Consider the following 20,452-nt stretch of genomic DNA (forward strand, 5'->3'; position numbering starts at 1 on the left):
CATTATCATGCATGAAGATTCCGCCAGGATGGAGTAAATCAGCCAAGGTATAAAATGCTGATAATTCTTGTTGTGACTCCTCCACGCTGAGCACCAGGATCCCCATCAAGAGGGATTAAACCGGTTCTTATAGAGGCTCCAAAGGCAGCTCAAAAAAATTTGCTCTATACCTTTTCCACACGGTTTAGTATGGACATCTCCAAGCCTAATTTGGGGGTGTAAATGTCCATATAGGTCTTATACCGATTCCTGTCTCCACTGTAAACTCATCACTCCATTTAACTTGTGCTCAATCATTTGAGGTAAAAGATTCAAACCCTTTGGCTCATTCTAGACGTTGAAGTGTCAATTTAGGCCGACTTAATTGTATTCACTTTTGGCAATTGAATTCACGAAGGAGGTTTTGTATAGAGCGCTTTTCAACCACATGGCCCATTCCATCTAGTATTTCCTCATATTTCGTATGAGGGTTAGAGGTAATAGTACCATGGATATAATTTCGTTGATCTTCATTCAGCTTGTGTGGCCTGCCAGAGCGTGCTTTTGACTGGTTATTCTCACGCTCGCACTCACGTCGTATGGTTGTTTTGATGGTGTTGATAGGGATCTCTGGGTGTTTATCATGAATTTTCTTCGGACCCCATCCGATAGAGTGTAGTTCACATATTCGGGACCGTAATTGGGGGCTTAGTTCCCTTCTTTGTGGAGGCATTTTGATGATAGGCGTATACGGCGTGTGTGGTATGTAGGGAGCCTGATAAGTAGGCGGTAGGCGAAGGCGGCGAATATGGAGTAGGTTCAAACTTTTTTCTCTTTCCACTGTATTTCCGTCTTATCTAAAACTCAAACCGACTGCTTTAAACACAAAGCCATAGTAGAATCACACCATGCACTACGTAAATCATCCTCCGCAGCACGCGCAACTATCGTTGGCCAAAATCCACCGGGACGTTGAAAAATCGACCATGGAAGCTTGGTTCGACAGCTATCAACCGGACATGAGGGGATCTTGGTCGATCGGACCATGCGTTTCTGATTGGCTGGATCAAGAAATGTGCCGCTGCTTTCGTTTTGCCAACGGGCTTCCAGGGATCGGAGTCAGGATTTTGCCATGTCAGACGGGAATGCAGGTTAATTTTCTGGGGTGTTGCGTGGTTCCGGAGATACTGTATGGAGTATCTGGGGTTGTAGTCTGCGGAGAAGTGGCGTCATAGGTTGCGGCGAATGAGTGGGCGAGATACACTTCGTACTGGCACTGTTAGTAAGTATTTAGGATTCACAATAGAGCCAATTAGACAAACCGGAAGTATCACTGGAAGCCCATCGCCGCAACTCTGCTACTGTAAGTTGCAGTAGACACGACCACCCCACATAGAAACGACGTGATACAGCATCCGATCAAGCATCATTCTCATTGTCCTCTCGCTGCTTGTCGATAAATGCGCGCAGGATTGATTCTAATCCTTCATTGCGACGAGCAAGTAGCAGCACATCGGAGACGTTGATAGTCGAACGTCCGGCATGCCTAGAACGGAAATTCCGATGTTAGTTACTGTGCGCTTGTTTGACGTCGAAATTGTTTCATAGGATGATGCTGTGCAAGTATTGGCACTTTTCTCAACAGGAAAAGAATAAAGTGGCGTGTACGGCCACGGGTGATTGCATGGTATGCTTGCGCTAGCCCCATTACCTGGAGACGTAGAAGGGTGGCACTCACTTGGCAAATGATTCAAGATCTTGACTGGAGGTTTCTGCTCATTGTATTTTCATTAGTCTCCGGCCTAGGCATAGAAGCAATACGGTGCACTAGTACCGGTATACACCCGGAAAGGTATACATACCAATCTGAGCCCAAACCATCTCTGTCAAAGCTCCGATAAACTGAGGCGTAGCATTCACGCCCAGCTTGATGGTTTCTTCATCGACGATTTTCCCAATCGAGAGCCATAGAGCGGATTTGAGGCGCTGTACTGTCATTAGAGAACTGAATACAGATCAAATATAAACCCAGCGACATACCTCTTCCAAGCCAGTTCTCTCTTCTTGTTCCATTTTAATATGTAGCAATTCCCCTCTTCAGGTTCTCCTGATAGAAGCGAATAGTATGTACAGAGAACGATATCTTTCCTTTCCTGGACGCGAGACGCGTCCTCAAACCACATGTGATTGGTCCGTTTCAGCATAGCGGAGAATGGATATGCCGGTTTATCCGCGATGGTCGGAGCTAACCCAAAAAAGCAAACAGACAGATTGAAGCCAAAGTTGCAACGAAATATTTCCTTCTTCTCTACACAGCACACAATCCGTTCACCTACTTTTGCATGAATTGACGATTCACTGTTCATTATACTCTACCAGATCCAATACCAGGATCCTAATACTCTAATCCTCTCCTTTTTCTACACAAACACCGTATCGTTTCTCATCCCGGGAAAGCAACCAAAATGGCCGCCGAACCCGATTTCAACGACCTCGTCCACGACGCTATAAACGACTTCTTCAGTCAAATCTTTGGCGTCGCCCAAGCCGGTTTCACCCGCTTCACTACAAACTTCTACAACTCCTTCGCGCAAGTCTCCTCCACGCGCTGGACAAAAGTCATCGGCTCTGTGGTCTTCTACATTATTATCCGGCCCTACATCGAGCGCTTCTTCCGCTGGTCGAGTGATCGCGAGCGCAAGAACCGTGAGGAGAAGGAGAAGAAGCAGGCTGAGGCAACGGGGTATAGTGAGGGGAAGAAGGCGAAGGTTTCTGCGAATAGTTTGCGGAGTGGGAAGCCTGCTGCTGCTGAGAGTGAGAGCGGGAAGGTATTGGGGGAGGTGGAGAATACGGATGATGAGGTTGATGATGAGGAGGAAGGGGAAGCGGTTCGATTTGCCAGGGAGAGTGGGGTGCCTGAGTGGGGGAAGAATGTGCGCAGGAGGCAGAAGAAGCAGCCCAGTCATAATCTGACTGAGGAGCAGCTGTTGGAGATGTTGGATTGGAGTGATGAGGAGGGTCAAAGTGAGAAGAAGGAGTAAAATTTTTTTCTTCATTCGTTGTCTATTTGTCCTCCGGCTGCGACGCGTGCAGACTTTTCGGTCATCCGTCCATGTTTTGATCACTGGGTCTTGCTTTTCTTCGATATGCTAGTCATTGACTTGTAATTTTCTGTGCGATGTGCGCGGAATCTAATAGTGGACGCATGTACTGTACTACTGATAGAACTTAATTAAACAATAATGAACGTCATATTATCCCAATGTCTTCATACGCAGTTGTAATCATTAATCAAACTAATGCAATCTTCTCAACGCCTCGATCATCCCCTTAACCCCATCAACATCCATTCCACCCACTCTCGACACAATCTCCTTTTGCACATGCGCATTACAGTCCAAGAACCGCTCAATCAGCTCCCCATCCACAAACCGGAACGGCTCATCAGCTTCCCTAACCATGCTCCGGAATCCGCGGAACTTGTTAAATGGGAGGGCACCGAGGGAGTCGACGAAGGAGGCGATTATGACTTGAAGGCGCATAAGGAAGTCTTGGTGTTCGGGATTGATTACGGCAAAGAGGTAGATTGAGCCTTCGACCTGTTCAAGGATTAGCAAGTGACAAAAATAAATGAGAAGGAAGGGACATACCGTTCCCAAGAAAGCCCGTGGAGTCACAGTTACGCTCGCCAGCTGTTGGATATTCACCGGTCGAATCCGGTTGACCATTTCGCCCAACGAGATCTCGCTGGTCACCTCGAGTCGGCGCTTGTCATCATCCGTCACGCCGTTGGCATTACGACGGAGGACGACCAAATTGCCCTCAGCATCGCTTTCGAGGAAAGTGTCCTCTGCAATACAGGCAACACCTGTACCCCAAACGGTCTGGAAATGTCGAGATACTTCAGTCATGGAGTCGGAGAGGCCATTCTGGCCTTCTTTGTAATGTACAATGGAGACACTCTTCATCAGGTCAGACACTGCAACAGTGTCTCCTGTCACCGTTACGTCCACGGGTGCCGTTGAGGTCCTATAGCTGGCGAGTTTTTCGAGCTTCATCGATCCGAAGTTGTTGTTTACCACTTTGTAGACAACGACCTGGATACTAGTCAGCAATCGATTCGTCTTGACAGGGACGATACTCACCGTCTTTACAAGCGCCGCAACAATCTTCTCTCCCATCATAGCCAAAGCCCGACAAGCGCCCTTGACGGGAAGCTCAGCAACCTGCGTCAATTTGCGACCATTATCAACCTCAAAGACCAATATCCGTCCTCGAATAGACTCATCTCCCTCATCGTCCAGGTAAGCCGTGCCAACAACGAACCGATCCTTGACCACATCTTTCCCAGTCTCATCCTTCCCGTCAGCGAATTCAGCACGAACAACGCTCTCCACTAGCTCCTCTTCTTTAAGGTCAACAGCATCCAGCCGACGGAAGAGGATCTCATCAGCAAGTACAAATTGGCTCTTGACAATCTCTGCCCCTCGGACCAATTTTCGTTCAATGGTACCAATACCAAATGCCTTCTCGTGAGGTGAGTAGGCAACACGGCGGACAGTAGCTCCTATCGGGAGTGTCTGGATCTGGGTCGTCCTCTCCTTGTCTACTAGGGCGATTTTCAGGTCGTGAACAGTTGCAACCGCAATCGCTTCGGGATACGCTTCGGAGTGGAAATGGCAGACACGCGAGGCACCTTCAGAGTTGACGGCGGAGTATATGATTCGGCCCTCAGAGCCATAGATTAAACTTGGATTTTCGCACGTTGCAAATACGTTGTACAATCCATGCCCTCGAGGAATCTTCTTGAATATAGGCTGCTCAGACCCAAGGATCAACTTGTTCATACCCGTCAAAGAGAGATCTTGAACGCTAAACGAGAAAGTGACAACCGTGCCATCGGCCATCGAGATAAACAGCGTAGGAACACCTGCCTGGTGGACATCAGCGACAAGAACTGACCGAGGAAAAGCTTCACCAGCAGGTCCAAGTGACTTTGTCTGCAACTCTTGTAGATCCTTCAATTGGATAACTGAGACCTGCGCTAACTGAGGGAAAGCCGCAATAAAAACTCCTGTGGGCGAAGTGGGCACTGTAACACCAGATATTTGAGTGTCTGCGCTGTACTCTTTCTGGGAAATGACTTGGGCATTATTTCTGACATTAAAGACCGTCAACTCTCGACCACCCGTCACAAGAACTGCAGTGTCATCGTTGGATGAAGCAGCCGTGACAATCTGCTCGTTTGGTGGCGTCCACTCAAAAGTCACCATTCCGCTCTCAATTTCTGCAATTAGGACTTTCCGTTCAGTAACTTGCAATATCCGTCCTCCTGGTAGGTTGGCAGCGAGGATAGTGTTTTCTGAAAGGCTTAAGCCAAGGAAATCGTCTAATTCCTCAACCTCGCCATCAGGACTGAAGCGGAAAACTCGTGTTTCGTCGACAAACGTAACGAGCAGCGTGTCAAGAATGTCACCAGCCGTAGTATCCGATTGCAAGCCCCATAGATCTGTGATATGGTCCATGTCGCCTAAAAGACCCAGATCTTCCATGCCCACGCCACTGCGTACACTTCGAAGAGTCCCATCATCAAAAGCACCTGAGCCAGAGACGATCCGAGCTTGTCCCGACGAGAACTCATGCGTATGACTTTCACTTGTCCGATTTCCAAGATCCATTATCGTAAAGTCCAAGATAGGGGCGATGTTCGACAAAATTTGAATGACCTCGAGTGAGTCTTTTTCAAGCCGAATCACCTGGGAGTCTCCTTGGTGAGACCCAACGAAAAGAACACCTCCACCGAGATAGACTAAGACAGAAGCTCGGGATGTGTTGCCCAGATGATCCAGCTTCAAGCTCCCAATTTGGTTGTTCGAATCCAGCACAAGCGTCAGGATAAACAGTCTTCCGTAATCATCTGCAAGCAGCCATCTTCGACTATCCACTTGTTCCCACGCGACGAAGATAGTCGCTTCATCAAGAGATCGAGAGAAACTCTCGTTATTATCGACGTCGACATAGTTGATCGATGTCTCCCCTAGTATCAACAGACCGCCTGTTTCTGTTAGCAGCCGCACCAAGGTTATCTTCCTGTGGATATGACAATGCAAAAGGACGAACCTAGTGGAGCTGGGACAGGTATCAAATGAGAGGCACCTAGATCCAAGTCTTGCAGAAAAGGCTCCGGCTCTTTAAACACTGCTTCGGTAGGCGTACTAGCCGTGCCTGTCGTATAGTGAAGCTCCCGAACCTTCAACCTAACCTTCTTCTGGTTATCTTCGTACAGCAGTGCCATACGCGGCTTATCTGACTGTACATGCAGAAAGGCCGAAGAACGAACAAACAGTTCCTCTATCCTCGAAAGCACCGGTTCCCCCAACTCCCCAACTCGCGGCGCATTGGGACCAGAATCCACCGTTAGGCTCCTCCCTTTCTTCCTTGTCGGCAGTTGCACTATGGGAACAACCACAATTACACCCTCGTGGATCTCTAGTGTCATAAACCGTCCGTTAGGGTCGATCAGGCATCGGTTGCCTGTCTGGGATTCCCGCGCCGATGGATCGGAAATATCGACGAAATTCCGCTCCGTGCAGACCTGATTATTCTTGCTATCCCACGATAATGTAAAATAACTGTATTGATCGGTTCCGACGAAGAGGTGATCGGTGGGAGAATTGGCCGGGGCATGGAGCCGAGCTAGCATCGTTACCCGGGCATAGAGGGCTCGCGAAGCAGTGAGAGAAAGCCCATCAGGAGTCAACGAGTAGAATTCCAGTCGATTTGCTTTCCTAATCCAGTACTCGTATGGTTAGCAAAGCTGGTCGAGGTGACTCTTCCCAAGGACGAGAGGGGCAAGACCAACGCAACAACCAAGGATTCCTCCTCTGGTCTCAGGAACTGCAGCTTCAGTGCATGCCGGATGCTGCTTGCTCGGTGGATTGGCACGACATAGGCCATTTTCTCAGAGTTGGATGGCGGTCGTTGCTATCAATCCAGGTGCTGGTAGTGAACCACTGCGGGGAGTCGTCACGAGCGCCGCTCAATCGAATACAAGCAGGAGGGGGAAAAGCTCAATGTGAAATAAAATATAAAATTAACATAACTTCAGTGGTTGTTTGCTCCCATAAGGATCCGATAGAATGGAGGATAAGATTGCGCCGTGGGGAGAGTCGAAGTTCTCTGCGGTAGCTCCGAGCAAGTCCCCATGACGAAGCCGGGCTTAACTCCGCAATGACCGATCTATGCTAGAGTACGAAAACAGCCTACGAAGCGCGTATATAGGTTCGAATGCTTGTTGAATGCTTTTTTTATTGCAATCTTCCTGTACCATCACTGTCTATTGTCCACGCATTCCCAAAAAAAAAAAAAAAAAAAAAAAAAAAAAAAAAAAAAAAAAAAAAAATTTAACAAAAAAAAAAAAAAAAAAAAAAAAAAAAATGAAAAGAAAAGAAAATGAAAAGGAACCCGAACAAACGGAGCCAATGCAAATATCATGACCAGACGTCTTCCTGGTAGCTACCGCTGCTACGCATATGCTTGACCATTTCCTCACCCCTTTCAGGTCCAAAGCCACGGTGTTCGGCAATGATCTGGCCAAGGACGAGGTTGACTTCCCGGGCCATGTTAGCTGCATCTCCACAGACATAGAAGTTGGCCTTCTGCTTGAGGAGATCGCTGACGAGAGTGGCTTGTTCGCGCAACCGGTGCTGGACGTACACCTTTTGGGAACCTTCACGCGAAAAGGCCGTGACGATTTTCAAGGAGTCGCCAAGTTGGTCCTGGTAGATCTATCAAAAGTGAGTTAGTCAAGTTCAATGAATCAGAGGCATGAATAAGGAAAACAAACCTTGAACTCATCATTATATAAGAAATCTTCGTCACTCTTGCGGCAGCCAAAGAACAAAAGCGTAGTGCCAACCTTCTGGCCCTTAGCAGCCAAAGCAGCACGTTCCTGGATGAAACCACGGAAAGGAGCGACGCCGGTACCGGGACCAACCATGATAATCGGCTTCGAAGGGTCCGAGGGTAGCTTGAAGTTCGAGTGACGGACATGAACAGGCACGTGGATTCCATCGTACTTGTTGCGAGGGCCAGTAATGTCGTAGGTCAAACCATGAGGATCAGGGGAAGGGTCACCGTTCTGCTTCTGCTTTAGGGCCAGGAGATAATTTGTAGTGACACCCTTGACGATGTGGGAAGCACCAGGCAGTTGAGTGGACTCGACGACAGCAGTGATACTGATCTTATCCTTCTGCACCACAGACGAAGACGAGATGGAATAGTAGCGAGGCTGGAGCTTGTTGATACCTTCGATGATCAGCGAGAACGGAACGGCAGTAAACGGCTTGGCAGTAAGGCTCTGCAAGGCCTGGGCGATGTTGTAGCACTTGTCGGTGATCTTCTCGTGGAAGTAATCCTTGTCACTACCCAGGCGCACAATCTCTGCCTTGGTCTCCTCATCGGGAGCGAAAGCAGCCAGAGTCGCAATGAACTGACGGGACACGGGAGCGCAGATTTCCAAGTAGTAACGGACGGCGGCATCGTAGGTGGTAGGAGTCGGAATGGGGACCTTAGCGGTAACATCGAGACCCTTAACGTTGATAACCGTGCTACGCTTGTCATCGACACCGAATACCTGAAGGAACCGATCGACTTCAACCCCGGCGTTGGTCGGCCACACTGCGATGTGATCACCAGTCTGGTAATTGAGACCACTTCCAGCGATGCTGATTTCCATGTGCAAACAGTTCCGGTCCTTGACGTTGAACAATTCACGAGATTCGACGATGGGAGCAATGAATGGGTTGTGCGGGGAGAACGGGCCCTTGGGCTGACCTTCCAGATGGCTTTGAGTCGGTTCACCGAGGTAGACATTCTCATCATCAGGGCTAGTCGAGTCGTCCTCCGAAACAGAGAATACCGGTTCGTAGACAGCGTCACGTTCTTCCAGGGTCATAGATTCCGACAGAGCAGCCCACATAGGCTCCTTCCAGGCCAAAAAGTCTTCTTCCATAGTACCCGCGCCATCGTCACCTTCACCGGCAGCGCCAATGCGCTGCGCACCGAGCTTGGTGAGGGCAGCATCGATGTGACGGACCATAGCGTTGTAGTGCTCATAGGTGTTGTTTCCAAGGCCAAAGGCAACATACTTCATCGAAGACAGGGGTTTGTCATCTGCGGAGGCACCGCTCTCGAAAGCCACGTCCTCGGAAGTTGCAAACTGGTAGAAGTCGGCCGCGTTGTCTGTGGGCTCACCCTCACCATAAGTCGCAACCACGAAGAATGCAATTTTATCCTCGCCGAAAGTGTCCAAATGGTCGTAATCGTAATCCTCGAAATCAGCAACCATGGTCTTCAGGCCAAAGCGTTGCGATCCTTCCTTAGCCAATCGAGACGCATAGTCCTCGGCGGTTCCAGTCTGCGATCCATAGAAAATAACACAGTTCTTGCCAGTCTCGTCCATCTTTTCCACAATGTTCCTAGTTTTGCCAGGCTTTGCGGCTCCGTTCGCGGCCGGAGTCGCAGTAGAGGTCTTAGGGACCGCCCAGTAGGAACCTTTGGTGAAGTAGGCAACGCTACCCACAAAAAGCACCACCAGGACGGCCACATCGAGAATATCGAGTTGTGCCATATTGACAATTGGTCCGAAACGAATCAGGCGAGTGATCCAACTAGGGAATAAACCCCCTGGCGCTAATGATGTCGAACGGGAAGCTGAAGACAAGCCGGGCGGGGAAGGAAAAGAAAGAAAGCGAGAAGAGACCAGAGGGCAAAACCTCCCAGATATCCAGATGAAAGGCCCCTCGAATGCAGCAATTGGCACTCTAAAGGGATGGCACAGTGAGAGAAAAACAAAAAGGGAAGACGAAGAAAAAGAAAAAGAAGGCGAAGAAAAAGGACAGCAATTTGATAGACGTGGTGTGATAGCGGAAGAGAACCGGCACTATTATGAGGGATGTTGCATTATCCCACAGTGCGTGTCTATTCAGGGCGGTCAGGGGATCTGTATGTTTGCTCGGGAAGTTGCACTTATACAACGGGAACAGACAAACTGAAAAGAGAAATTAAAGTACAGAATGTCCTCTACAGAAGGAATTTTACGGCGTACGCTCGCTTATATATAACCACATCCTCCTTCTGGTGGGGGATTGGGGGCGACCACAGTCAGCCCGAGCGCCAGCCCGAGAAAACAGTCGACTCGGAAGGAGATTTCGGCGCTTGGTCGACTGGAAATTTGGCACGAGGTCTTCCCCAGCTGGACAAGACCGTCCAAGTCTGGGGGTGGCAATGAGGCGCTTCCACCTTTGTCGGTCAAATCACGAGGGGAATATCCCGAACAACCTGCCGAACTATGACTCTAGCCGAGTTCCGCCTTTCGCCCACGCTGTGTACGGAGAGCCGGGGGACGAGAAAAGAGGCAAGATGCTCCGTAAAGAGGTATTCTCTCATCCTTCCAAAGTTCTACTTGATATTACCCCACAATTAACACCGGAGATCGATCACGTTGAGCTGTCATGAATATACCTATGCTGTACGGTCGGAGGTGATATTCCGAATGACAGACAGACGGGGTTTCAATGCAGCCGGACAATTAGGCAATGACGGCAAAGTACAGGACAGAGCGCAATATATTCCTGCATATGATAGTCCAATGGCCATTTCGGTCGTTTCGGAGGGCAGAGTGGGAATCTCATGGACGGAAGAGGACGGACAGATTCCGCACAAGAGCGGCCATGAATTCCATGTTTCGTCGATGAGAAGGATATAAAAGGTGCTTCGAGTCTGTCTATGGCACGCACTTGAACTGGAATATCCAAGACTCGACTGCATATACCAGGTCGTACGGAGTGCAGCTTGGTCCAAATGTAAACTCTGCCGAGGATCACTGCAGAGATTGCCTGGGGATACAAGATACCGTGATCTGCATGGATAACAATTGGTGAATGGTGCGTGTTCTAGCGTGTTCATATTGGAGCAATCGCTTGTACGATTGCTAGCTTAACGGATATTGTGATGCTCGGGTGTAGTGCCCATGTACGGAGTATGAAGTGAACTCCATATTGGACTCAGCCTGGGTAAACTATGCGCTCGCCAAATTACTCATACTGCTTGAAATCTGCTCAACAGCATAATTGACTTTGTCGAAATCCATAGCAGGGGTATAAAATACTTGCACATACTGCAGCACGTGAGCGTTGAACAAAGTTGGGGAGACTAAAAACGCACCCCACATGTTTCTGGAAAACGGAGGATATATCTGGGCTTATAGTTAGTTTCGAGCTTTGTATGTCCCTGAAATGTTGTGTGATTGCTTGAATTATTGTCTACTCCGTAGACAGGAGAGATCCAATACTCCTGGTAGCTATAGAATATTCCGTAGATGAATGGATCATACTAATCAAAGAAATACCAAGACACATCCAAAAAAAAGTGAAGATACCTCTACTCTGGAGATATCATCCTCAAGATCAATACAAAATGCCTCTCCCTGACCTCTCCTGAACTGGATGATCCCCGTGCTTCGACTTCTTCTCCGCCTCTCTTCCGGTCGCCCTTCAAGAATAACAACCAGCCTCCTTCATCATCGTCTCTTTCCAGGGGGTTCTTGCATTCTTCATACAATTATAATCTGATACATTCCCTACCCAGCATCATGAGTCTCTCCTTCATGCTATCTGCCATCGACTATTGAGCGACAATGTGCGACTGGATCGTGTCCTTCAAGTCGACCCCAACAAGCATGAGCCTCGGGCAGTGAGCTGAGCGTTGTCGAGATAATACTGCTTCAAGAGTGCCAAAAACCGAAAGAATCGACGCTGCAGACCCCTTAATAATCTTATTCAAAAGTAAGTGGCTTGAGAGAAGCTCTGTTCAGCCTTCTAATTTATCTCCCCTCCACCACCATCCTTCTCGGCGTTCATGCAATACGCGCCTGCACATCACCCGCCAGACACATAAGGAAAAATAAATAAAATAAAATAAAATAAAAAGGCTACCACTGACTCGCATGCTTCCGCAATGGCTCTCTAGTGGCTTCTCATCCTTTTATCAAGACTGGCCCCGTCCAATCCACCACTCCGATGCCCCTCATACCCGATGATTCGAGCCCTGTGTCGCACCATAGCCTCGCATCTCCACCGGATCGTTTTGTTTCAAGGAGCACTCCGACATCTGCGGTGCATAGTCGGGAAGCCTCTTCTGCTACTACTACTAGAGGGAGAGCGTTGGATCCTTCCGCCTTGAATACTTCGTCTTTACAACCTAAAAACAACCGCCGCGGTCAATCCCATTCCAAGAGCCCCGAGACTTCTGGACCCTCACGCCCCAAGTTAGGATATGATGAAGGATTAGAACGACGCCCATCCAATTCCTCCTACGGCCATCACCGCCAGACGTCGATCGTTCATGGAATCCAACACTCCCGCAACCCGAGCTTTGCCGCCTCGTCGACCTCAAATAGTCCTCTGAGTCCCGAATTGATCGCATCGCTGAACCGTGGTGGTGGTATTGGCAGTGGCGCTGGCACACATGAACTCGAACTCCCGTCATTCGGACGTCTGGAACAACCCGATATGCAGTCAACCTACCAGAGCCCTGTAGCCCACGGCTCGAGTCATGGAATGCAGGGATCATCGGAGGATCAAGGTATTCCGAGCATTGTCAATAGCAGTCCGGCAAGTCATGTGCATAGAAGGATGAATTCAAACGGGAGAACATGGCAGGACCGTTCCCATAGTCGTTCGCATTCGAGGCATTACATTGAATTGAGGACGGTGGGCGAATATGCCTTGCACCATCTTTTCAACTCGGTGAGATATACTTCCCTCCCGTGGAAAAAATGCGTGGGCTTTGCTAATGGTGAACAGTTTGTCGGCCAGGCGGACAACAAAATAAACCAGGCTATATTGAAAATACGGGAGTTGGAAGCCCCGGTTGAAGAAGTATGCGGCCCCGGGGCAGATCCGACCTTTGATCAATTGATCTCAGCACTCGGGCATATCTCACGACAAAAGCCAAAACCTCTGATTGATACTATTATGTTTTGGCGAAAGGCCAAAGGGGATGCAGCGATCACGGCCAAGCACGTAGCACATCAGGTATGCAATGAAGAAGTCAAACAAAACCATGACCCCCAAATCTAATACACCCATGTACCACTAGCCAAAGCCCTCACCCCCAGAGCCCGCTGCACTGCTCCGACGAAATACTGAACCTCTCCAGATGGCTGCCGAACAAGCACAAGCTGCTACTACCGACCCGTCTGCCCCTCCTAGTACCCTTTTATCAAGACAAGAAGATGTCCACTTGGCTGAGCGACGCGCCACGGTGTCGGTTTACCTCGTGTGCCGGGTCTTGATTGAGATTTTCAACCAGAGTAACCTTGCCTCAATAACGCTCGACATGGCTGACCGTTTGGAGGATATCGTGTTTGGTCAACTTAAGACTGTGGATCCGGACCAGATCTCAGCCTCCCCTCTTCGAATGGCGAACTGGAGAATATATGGTCAGCTGCTCGGCATCATGAGTGAAAGCAACTTCTCGAGCGTCTCGACTCGCTTCCTGTCAGAGTTGGACCGGCTTCAGAAAGAGGAGACCCTTCGAGGTCCATCCAAAGAGGGGGAAGCAAGAGTCGAGCTCCTTATCCTGGGAATGAGACGTCTGAAAATCAGAACACAATCAGATACATGGCCGAAATCATGTGAATTTATGCGATCTCTGGCACGTCTGTTTGGCAACGCTCATGGGCAGCGCATCAAGCAGGCCTATTGCTATATCTTTGAGAAGTTGCTTTTACCTGTGGCTGCAAATCCAGGTTGTGACCTAACCCTACCTAAATGGAAAGAGTTTCTGGAGCTCGTCCAATCTCGACTGTCGCAAATGCTCACTAAACCCCGTCATTGGGCCGCCTCTTTTCCTTTACACGTGCTGCTTCTTTGCGTCTCGTCCAAAGAGACCTTTTCGTCACAATGGCTTCCGGTCATCATGAGTCTTCCCGCGCGACTGAAGGATCGCCCTACTAGGGGACCCGCCCTACAAGCCATGTGTCGTCTACTCTGGACGTACTTCTTCCGCCACACGGATCCTCCTCCAACCACTCTTCGGAAAATCGAAGAAGTTGCCAAGATAGCCCTTCCCCCAGGAAAGAGGACATACTTGACCACCGAACCAGCCGTTGCTGAACCTCTAATCCAATTGATCCGCATGATTGGGTTTAAGCATCCTGACGTCTGCATTCGAAACGTCATCTTTCCTTTGATTAACTCAGATATCTTCCTGTCTAATAAGGAATTGAAGATCGAGCAGATGGAACCAGAGAAAATGGTTATTGGGATTCGTTCCTTCATTGTGATTGTGACGGACCTAGAGAATTGTGACCAACTGTGTCCTCCTTTCCCCACGGGATCGATCCCTAACCCCTTCACTGATATCTCAGCTACTTCAGCTCCTCTGCACCGGCCCCAAGTCCTTGCTGATCCACGTGTGCTAGGTGCTACAGAGACTCCTGAGGACCAAACACCCGTGCGTCCTGTCAATACCTCCAAATTGAGCGATAATATTAGGGGGTTCTACGTTCGTTTTTGTGAGATATTGGGCAAAATAACTCTCTTGTGTGACAATACCTTTGGCGGACAGGCTGTATTGGATGAGAAGTTTGGCGGGTCCACCCCGAAGACACCCATTTCGGAGGCGTTTGGTTTCTCGCGGCGTGAGGACCATATAAACACAGGAGATCAAAAGCAGGGCTTCTATGATCTGATGCACGTTGCTGTTCAGGCACTTCCTCGTTGTCTGTCTGACCATATTCCTTTCAATTCGTTGATCAACCTGTTGTGTACCGGAACCGCCCACGTTCAAACAAACATCGCGACGTCATCTGCCGAATCGCTCAAGGCTATCGCGCGGCAGTCGCATGCGCAGCAAGTTACCATTGGATTTGCTAGGTTCATCTTCAATTTTGATGCTAGATACTCTACAATGTCAGACGAAGGAATGTTGGGACCGGGACACATTGAATCTACTCTAAGGCTCTATGTTGAGCTTTTGGGGATCTGGATTGAGGAAATCAAACAGAAGACCAAGGGCGCTGGGACAGATATAGGGGATAAGTCGAGTACTGGAAGCCGGGCTTTGCAGCTGGACCTTTCTACCGTCCTTGCACATGTCGAAGAAATCGAATCTCACGGTTTGTTTTTCTTGTGTTCACAATCACGAAGAGTCCGAGCGTTTGCCATTACAGTGCTTCGATTAATCACGGAATTTGACAGCGCCTTGGGCAAAGAGAACACAAGAATCATTAGAATTCTCGAGGCAGACTCGCAGCATATCTTCGATGTCAATGACGAACAACTCACGATCGCCGAAAGGAGTCGCATTCAAAAGGGTAAGCGAAAGAGTGCATCTCAAAATACTCTTATCGAATTGTGCAGCAGCGAGGTGTCGTATGATTCGACTCTCTGGTCCAAGGTATTTCCAAACATTGTTCGTATCAGTTTCGAGACATGTCCCTTTGCGGTAACTCTGGGCAGAGAGATAGTCTGCGCAAGGCTGGTACAAATGCATAAGACGATCACTGCGCTTGCTGAGAACCCTCGACCTCCTTACTATGGCCCCGTGGACGTCACACAAGCTCGAACATTTGGTCGGAACAGCATGACAGCTGAAATTCTAATCGAACAATGGAAGCTGTATCTGGCTATGGCTTGCACCACTTTGAATAGCGTTGGTGCGCAGTCGCAGAGTCAATTGGCAAATGCTCAGCATGCCCGCAAATCGTCCAAGGGCCAGCAGCAATCGCAGGATAAGATCAGCTCAGCCCGGAGTCTGTTTGCTTTCGTCATCCCCTTACTGTCGGCTGAACGTGATTCTATCCGGAGTGCTATTGTGGGAGCCCTGGGGTCGATCAACAAGAACCTTTACCGCACCTTGCTCGAATCATTGCAATACGCCGTGACGACTTGCAATGAAGAAGCCAAGATGAGAATCGGCGTACATTACCGGTCTCCAAGCAGTCCCCGACGCAGCAGAAAAACAGATAGACTACGAACGGAAGTCACGCATGTGTACAAGCTGACCTCTCACTTCCTTCGTGAGCCTGAGGTGTACAATGATGACTGGATTGTCAATAACCTCGTCACCTATACCAAGGACCTGCGCATATTCCTAAGCGACTCAGAAGTCCAGAACGACTGGGAGTTCCAACGGCTACGGTTCCACTACTGTGGATTGATGGAAGAGCTCTTCGAGGCTATCAACCGAATAGAAGAATCTTCTCGCTGGATTCCGTTCGAGTCACGGAAGTCTGCCTTTTCGCTGATGGAGGATTGGTGTGGATATTCACCCAACCAGCCCCAGATCTCCCAAAGGGAGGAGCACATGCGAAAGTTCGCCCATCATGAGGGCGAACTGCGTAACACTGCTGCTGCCATGGAAATTGAGAAAAAGAACCTACGGGCGGCTGCTCTGAGTGCCATGGCGTCGCTTTGCGCAGGTTCGATTAGTATCACTACAGAAAGTGGTGTGGTACTTCAGTTTGACGTTGGACGTATGCTGTCATGGATTGATATCATTTTCAACACCATCAGCGATAAGTGGCACGCAATTGGCAGGCGGGCACTCAAGAATCTCATCATCCATAACAAAGAGCATTCGTACCTGCTCGAACGGTCTATTGAGATGTGCTACGTTACAGAGCGCCCGAAAGCACTGGAGAGCTATTTTGAAGTAGTCACTGAGGTGCTCATAGAGAATACCGATTATCATTTCAACTTCTGGAGAATCCTCGGTGCTGTGCTCGTTACTCTCGGCAATCAGAAGCGCGAGATAAGAATGAAGTCTGCTAAGCTCCTTCGGATTCTAGAAGAACGTCAGCAGAAGAGTTCCCGACTCCAAGATTTCGACATCAGCATTTCTGACAAGACCACGGCTGTCTACAAACTCGCCCAGTTTGAGACGTCGAAGAGACTGGCAAGGCAGCACTCAGACTTGGCTTTCACTCTCTTTTCTGAGTTTGCATTGCACTTCAGAAATATTCGGCCCGACAGCCAGCGGAATATGGTCGCTGCGATTCTGCCGTGGGTGCAAACAATGGAACTCCAGGTTGATCCCAACGGTGGCCCGACAGCCAAGTCGTATATGTTGCTCGCAAATTTGTTTGAGATAACCATCCGATCCAGCACTATATTACCGAACGAGGTACAAGCCCTCTGGCAGGCTCTGGCTACCGGTCCTCATGGTGGAAATGTGCAGCTGGTACTCGACTTCATCATCAACCTCTGCCTGGAACGTAAGGAGCAGAATTTTGTTGAATATGCCAAACAAGTTGTTGTATTCCTATCTGGGACACTCGCTGGATCAAAGGTGATCGAGTTCTTCCTGATGCAGGTCGTCCCCAAGAACATGGTGCAGGAAAGGAAGGAGATCACCCCGGCTCCTCCAGATACTAAGAGCTTGCCGTACGTCGCGGATTTGGGCGCCGTGTTGCCAGTTGGCAACAAGCAGGCAGGCCTGTCACTTGGTCAGGTCGCCCTTATTTTCCTGGTCGATTTGATGGTTGCTCCAGTTACTCTGGTATTGGAAGACGTTGTCAAGTTGCTTCACGTTGTCCTTATCCTGTGGGATCATTACACGGTCACTGTGCAAGAGCAGGCTCGAGAAATGTTGGTGCATCTGATTCATGAGTTGGTGGCTGCGAAAGTTGAGGATGATGGGCCTGTGGAAACACGTCAGGTCGTCGAAGATTTCGTGGAGTCTATCCGCAAGAGTGATGCGAAGGTTGTCTGGGACTACGAGGACAACAGTGACAAGGAGGATATCGATGAGGCGAGCCGAGTACCATTGTCAATGTCTACGGTAACCCGTCAAGTCGTCGATTTTTTCAACCTTGCTTACGAAGGCGTCAATGATCTCTGGGCAAAGGAGGCATTGAATTGGGCGGCATCCTGCCCTGTCCGCCATCTTGCTTGTCGATCGTTCCAGATTTTCCGCTGTATTTCCACGTCGCTGGACTCTAGGATGCTTGCGGATATGCTTGCTCGACTTTCCAACACGATTGCCGATGAAGAAGCTGACTACCAGACATTCTCCATGGAGATACTTACAACGCTTAAGATTATCATCAGTTCTCTGTCACCCGCTGATTTGTTGCGGTATCCCCAGCTTTTCTGGACTACTTGCGCATGTTTGAACACGATTCACGAGACGGAGTTCATTGAGAGCGTTGGCATGCTCGAGAAATTCATGGACAATGTCGACATGAGCGACCCGGCTGTAGTAACACAGCTTATCGAGGGACAGCCGCCCCGATGGGAAGGTGGCTTTGATGGCCTTCAGAATCTGGTCTACAAGGGGTTGAAGTCTTCGGAGTCTTTCAGTCGGGCATTGGATATTCTGCATCGATTAAGTGGACTTCCCAACAACCAACTTATTGGCGACGGGTCTCGTTTATTGTTTACTATCCTGGCCAACCTCGCCCATTTTCTCTACCAATTTGATTCGGAAGTTGACGACCCGAAGACTCTTGCTCGTGCTACCATGTTGGCTCGCGTTGCGGAAAGCGAGAACTGTCCGCGACTGGCAGCCTCCCTTCTAGGATTTGCTAATGGGCAGTATAAGGCAGAGGGCGACTTCCTGAACCACATTATCTCGGAGATCCGGTCGTATTATTTCCCGCGACAGGACGTTTACAGTCTAATATTCCTCATGGGCTTGTTGACCAACACGACCGACTGGTTCCGGATCAAAATTATGAAGATTCTCTGTGTGTTGATACCGGATATTGATATGAGAAGGGGAGAGGTTACTTGTCACGGACCTGATCTGATCTCGCCTCTCTTACGTCTCCTGCAAACGGATCTCTGTCCTCGAGCTTTGCAAGTCATGGATCATATTATGACTGTTTCAGGCAATCCTATGGAGCGGCATCATCTTCGGATGAGTATGGCGTCGTCTTCATCATCACGGGCAATTCGCAAGGAATACGAGCGGATCCAGAGTTTGTACGGTATACCCGAGCCTACCGGGTGGTCGATCCCGATGCCTGCCACACAGTCAAGCATCACGCGACACAACGTCCACGCTGTGTTTTACACCTGTGCAGAGGTTGACCTTATGGAGGCGCAAGAAACTGCTCCTACGGAGGTGGAGTTCCACACGGACGGATACAATGACTCGTTCTTCCCTATGCGGGCCGACACGATGAAGTCGATTGACACGCAGATGGATGGCAATATGGGAGACATTGTATCGAAACTGGATAGTCTTGACGATTTCTTTGAGGAGACAGAAACGATTAATTCGTCAATGACACCTGCTTCAGACACCATGTTGTCAGGGTTCTCCGGTAGTTACGTGGATACCTGCGAAAATCGCTACGATCAACAGACAGCACCAATTCTTCGCAAGTCTCTCGCGCGAACTGCCTCATCGTCGTCATTCCATAATGGCCTGGCCGAGTCTAGACCGCCTAACCTGCGCATCGACAGCAGCAATGTGACAAATACCCCACCCCTCGCGCCTATTCAAGTATCATATCCAGTCTCGCATACTCGTTCGATCACATCCCCAGTGAATAATCTGTTCTCGCCAACATCCAACCCACAGAATCCAACTCCTTCTGTTGGTTTCAACGAATCAGCTTTCTTCTCTGATGACGAGCCTGAAGAGAGTATGTCTGACATGGACGAACGCCTGACAATCAACAAACCAGCAATCTCGCATCCCATAGGGCCGCCAACGCGGAGCGTGACAGATGGATCACATTCTCTCGAGTCCATGATCCGAAGCGGAATGAGACGACTTACAGGTGGCGCCGCGACAAACCGCGAAAAAGAGCGTCAGCGCGAAATGATCCGCGCGCAGCAACGTGCTATGGCGCAGACCATCGGGTCTCCACGTGTACCCAAGGTACCGGCTGAGTATCTGCCGAGCAATCCGACATCGCCGGGACAATGATCGTTTTTTTTTTTTTTTTTGCAATTTCGTATGTAATCTTTGGCATTTTCGCGGTGTAGTATCAGGCGCTTTTATTGGATTTCGTTTATCGTATCATCTGTGTGCATTTAGCCACATTTCATTTTACATGACATACCCTTTCCTTTTTTTTCTACGGCTATCTGTGCAATGTTGCCATTATCTTTTGAGATAGCTAGTGTACAGTAGTTTTGTCTCTACAAGAAATAGACATGTTACCCTTATGTCTTGTCAAGCCAGGTATGGATGAACCGATAGAGGGTTGTACCGGATCAGCAATGGTTTAAGTTTTTATCGCACGGCCGTCCAAGCTGATCATTGCCACCATGCCAGACTAATGTGCCATTGCCAGGATGCCCTCTTGGACAACCCAGAGATCGGGGGCCGGATTGACTTTGGTGGGCCGATATTCTGAAGGGGGTCAAATTATCTTTTTGCCACCGTCCACTATCCAATAACAAAGACTTCTCCGCTTAGGGCTTCTTTTCACCCAGCCGGGAGCCTG

At 49.2% G+C, this 20,452-nt stretch overlaps 5 protein-coding genes across 5 annotated transcripts; 2 read left to right on the forward strand and 3 right to left on the reverse strand.

Annotated features, from left to right (window-relative positions):
• Positions 1-1,029: 1,029 nt before the first annotated feature.
• EURHEDRAFT_350976 (CENP-S family protein) lies at positions 1,030-2,127 on the reverse strand. The gene is made up of 5 exons (XM_040778436.1): positions 2,020-2,127; positions 1,842-1,965; positions 1,718-1,751; positions 1,302-1,525; positions 1,030-1,249 (listed from the first exon to the last, which is right to left on the reverse strand). The coding sequence occupies exons 1-4, from the start codon at positions 2,050-2,052 to the stop codon at positions 1,399-1,401; spliced, it is 318 nt and encodes a 105-aa protein (XP_040640059.1). The 5' UTR covers positions 2,053-2,127; the 3' UTR covers positions 1,030-1,249; positions 1,302-1,398.
• A 140-nt stretch (positions 2,128-2,267) lies between these two features.
• EURHEDRAFT_410895 (uncharacterized protein) lies at positions 2,268-3,242 on the forward strand. The gene has a single exon (XM_040781476.1). The coding sequence runs from the start codon at positions 2,445-2,447 to the stop codon at positions 3,018-3,020; it is 576 nt and encodes a 191-aa protein (XP_040640060.1). The 5' UTR covers positions 2,268-2,444; the 3' UTR covers positions 3,021-3,242.
• Positions 3,224-7,149, reverse strand: EURHEDRAFT_497329 (DDB1/RSE1 family protein). The gene is made up of 5 exons (XM_040785692.1): positions 6,842-7,149; positions 6,100-6,767; positions 4,125-6,034; positions 3,630-4,076; positions 3,224-3,578 (listed from the first exon to the last, which is right to left on the reverse strand). The coding sequence occupies exons 1-5, from the start codon at positions 6,934-6,936 to the stop codon at positions 3,276-3,278; spliced, it is 3,423 nt and encodes a 1,140-aa protein (XP_040640061.1). The 5' UTR covers positions 6,937-7,149; the 3' UTR covers positions 3,224-3,275.
• A 285-nt stretch (positions 7,150-7,434) lies between these two features.
• On the reverse strand, positions 7,435-9,936 carry cprA (NADPH--hemoprotein reductase cprA). The gene is made up of 2 exons (XM_040785410.1): positions 7,826-9,936; positions 7,435-7,766 (listed from the first exon to the last, which is right to left on the reverse strand). The coding sequence occupies exons 1-2, from the start codon at positions 9,608-9,610 to the stop codon at positions 7,470-7,472; spliced, it is 2,082 nt and encodes a 693-aa protein (XP_040640062.1). The 5' UTR covers positions 9,611-9,936; the 3' UTR covers positions 7,435-7,469.
• Positions 9,937-12,059: 2,123 nt separating this feature from the next.
• EURHEDRAFT_453013 (putative cell morphogenesis protein (PAG1)) lies at positions 12,060-19,929 on the forward strand (the record flags this gene model as incomplete). The annotated part of the gene is made up of 3 exons (XM_040784084.1): positions 12,060-12,788; positions 12,846-13,076; positions 13,141-19,929. The coding sequence occupies 3 exons, from the start codon at positions 12,060-12,062 to the stop codon at positions 19,927-19,929; spliced, it is 7,749 nt and encodes a 2,582-aa protein (XP_040640063.1).
• Positions 19,930-20,452: the final 523 nt, after the last annotated feature.

Source organism: Aspergillus ruber (assembly GCF_000600275.1).
Source record: "Aspergillus ruber CBS 135680 unplaced genomic scaffold scaffold00008, whole genome shotgun sequence".
Taxonomy (NCBI): domain Eukaryota; kingdom Fungi; phylum Ascomycota; class Eurotiomycetes; order Eurotiales; family Aspergillaceae; genus Aspergillus; species Aspergillus ruber.

What these genes read in the sequence shown, in the direction of transcription:
- cprA (XM_040785410.1), bottom strand. Translation starts at nt 9,610, where the DNA reads ATGGCACAACTCGATATTCTCGATGTGGCCGTCCTGGTGGTGCTTTTT. An exon ending in TATATAATGATGAGTTCAAG is followed by an intron (nt 7,767 to 7,825) that starts GTTTGTTTTCCT and finishes CACTTTTGATAG; the next exon opens with ATCTACCAGGACCAACTTGG.
- EURHEDRAFT_350976 (XM_040778436.1), bottom strand. Translation starts at nt 2,052, where the DNA reads ATGGAACAAGAAGAGAGAACTGGCTTGGAAGAG. An exon ending in AGAGAACTGGCTTGGAAGAG is followed by an intron (nt 1,966 to 2,019) that starts GTATGTCGCTGG and finishes ATGACAGTACAG; the next exon opens with CGCCTCAAATCCGCTCTATG. An exon ending in GATGGTTTGGGCTCAGATTG is followed by an intron (nt 1,752 to 1,841) that starts GTATGTATACCT and finishes TACAATGAGCAG; the next exon opens with AAACCTCCAGTCAAGATCTT.
- EURHEDRAFT_410895 (XM_040781476.1), top strand. Translation starts at nt 2,445, where the DNA reads ATGGCCGCCGAACCCGATTTCAACGACCTCGTCCACGACGCTATAAAC.
- EURHEDRAFT_497329 (XM_040785692.1), bottom strand. Translation starts at nt 6,936, where the DNA reads ATGGCCTATGTCGTGCCAATCCACCGAGCAAGCAGCATCCGGCATGCA. An exon ending in GAGGAATCCTTGGTTGTTGC is followed by an intron (nt 6,768 to 6,841) that starts GTTGGTCTTGCC and finishes GTACTGGATTAG; the next exon opens with GAAAGCAAATCGACTGGAAT. An exon ending in CACGGGCTTTCTTGGGAACG is followed by an intron (nt 3,579 to 3,629) that starts GTATGTCCCTTC and finishes ATCCTTGAACAG; the next exon opens with GTCGAAGGCTCAATCTACCT.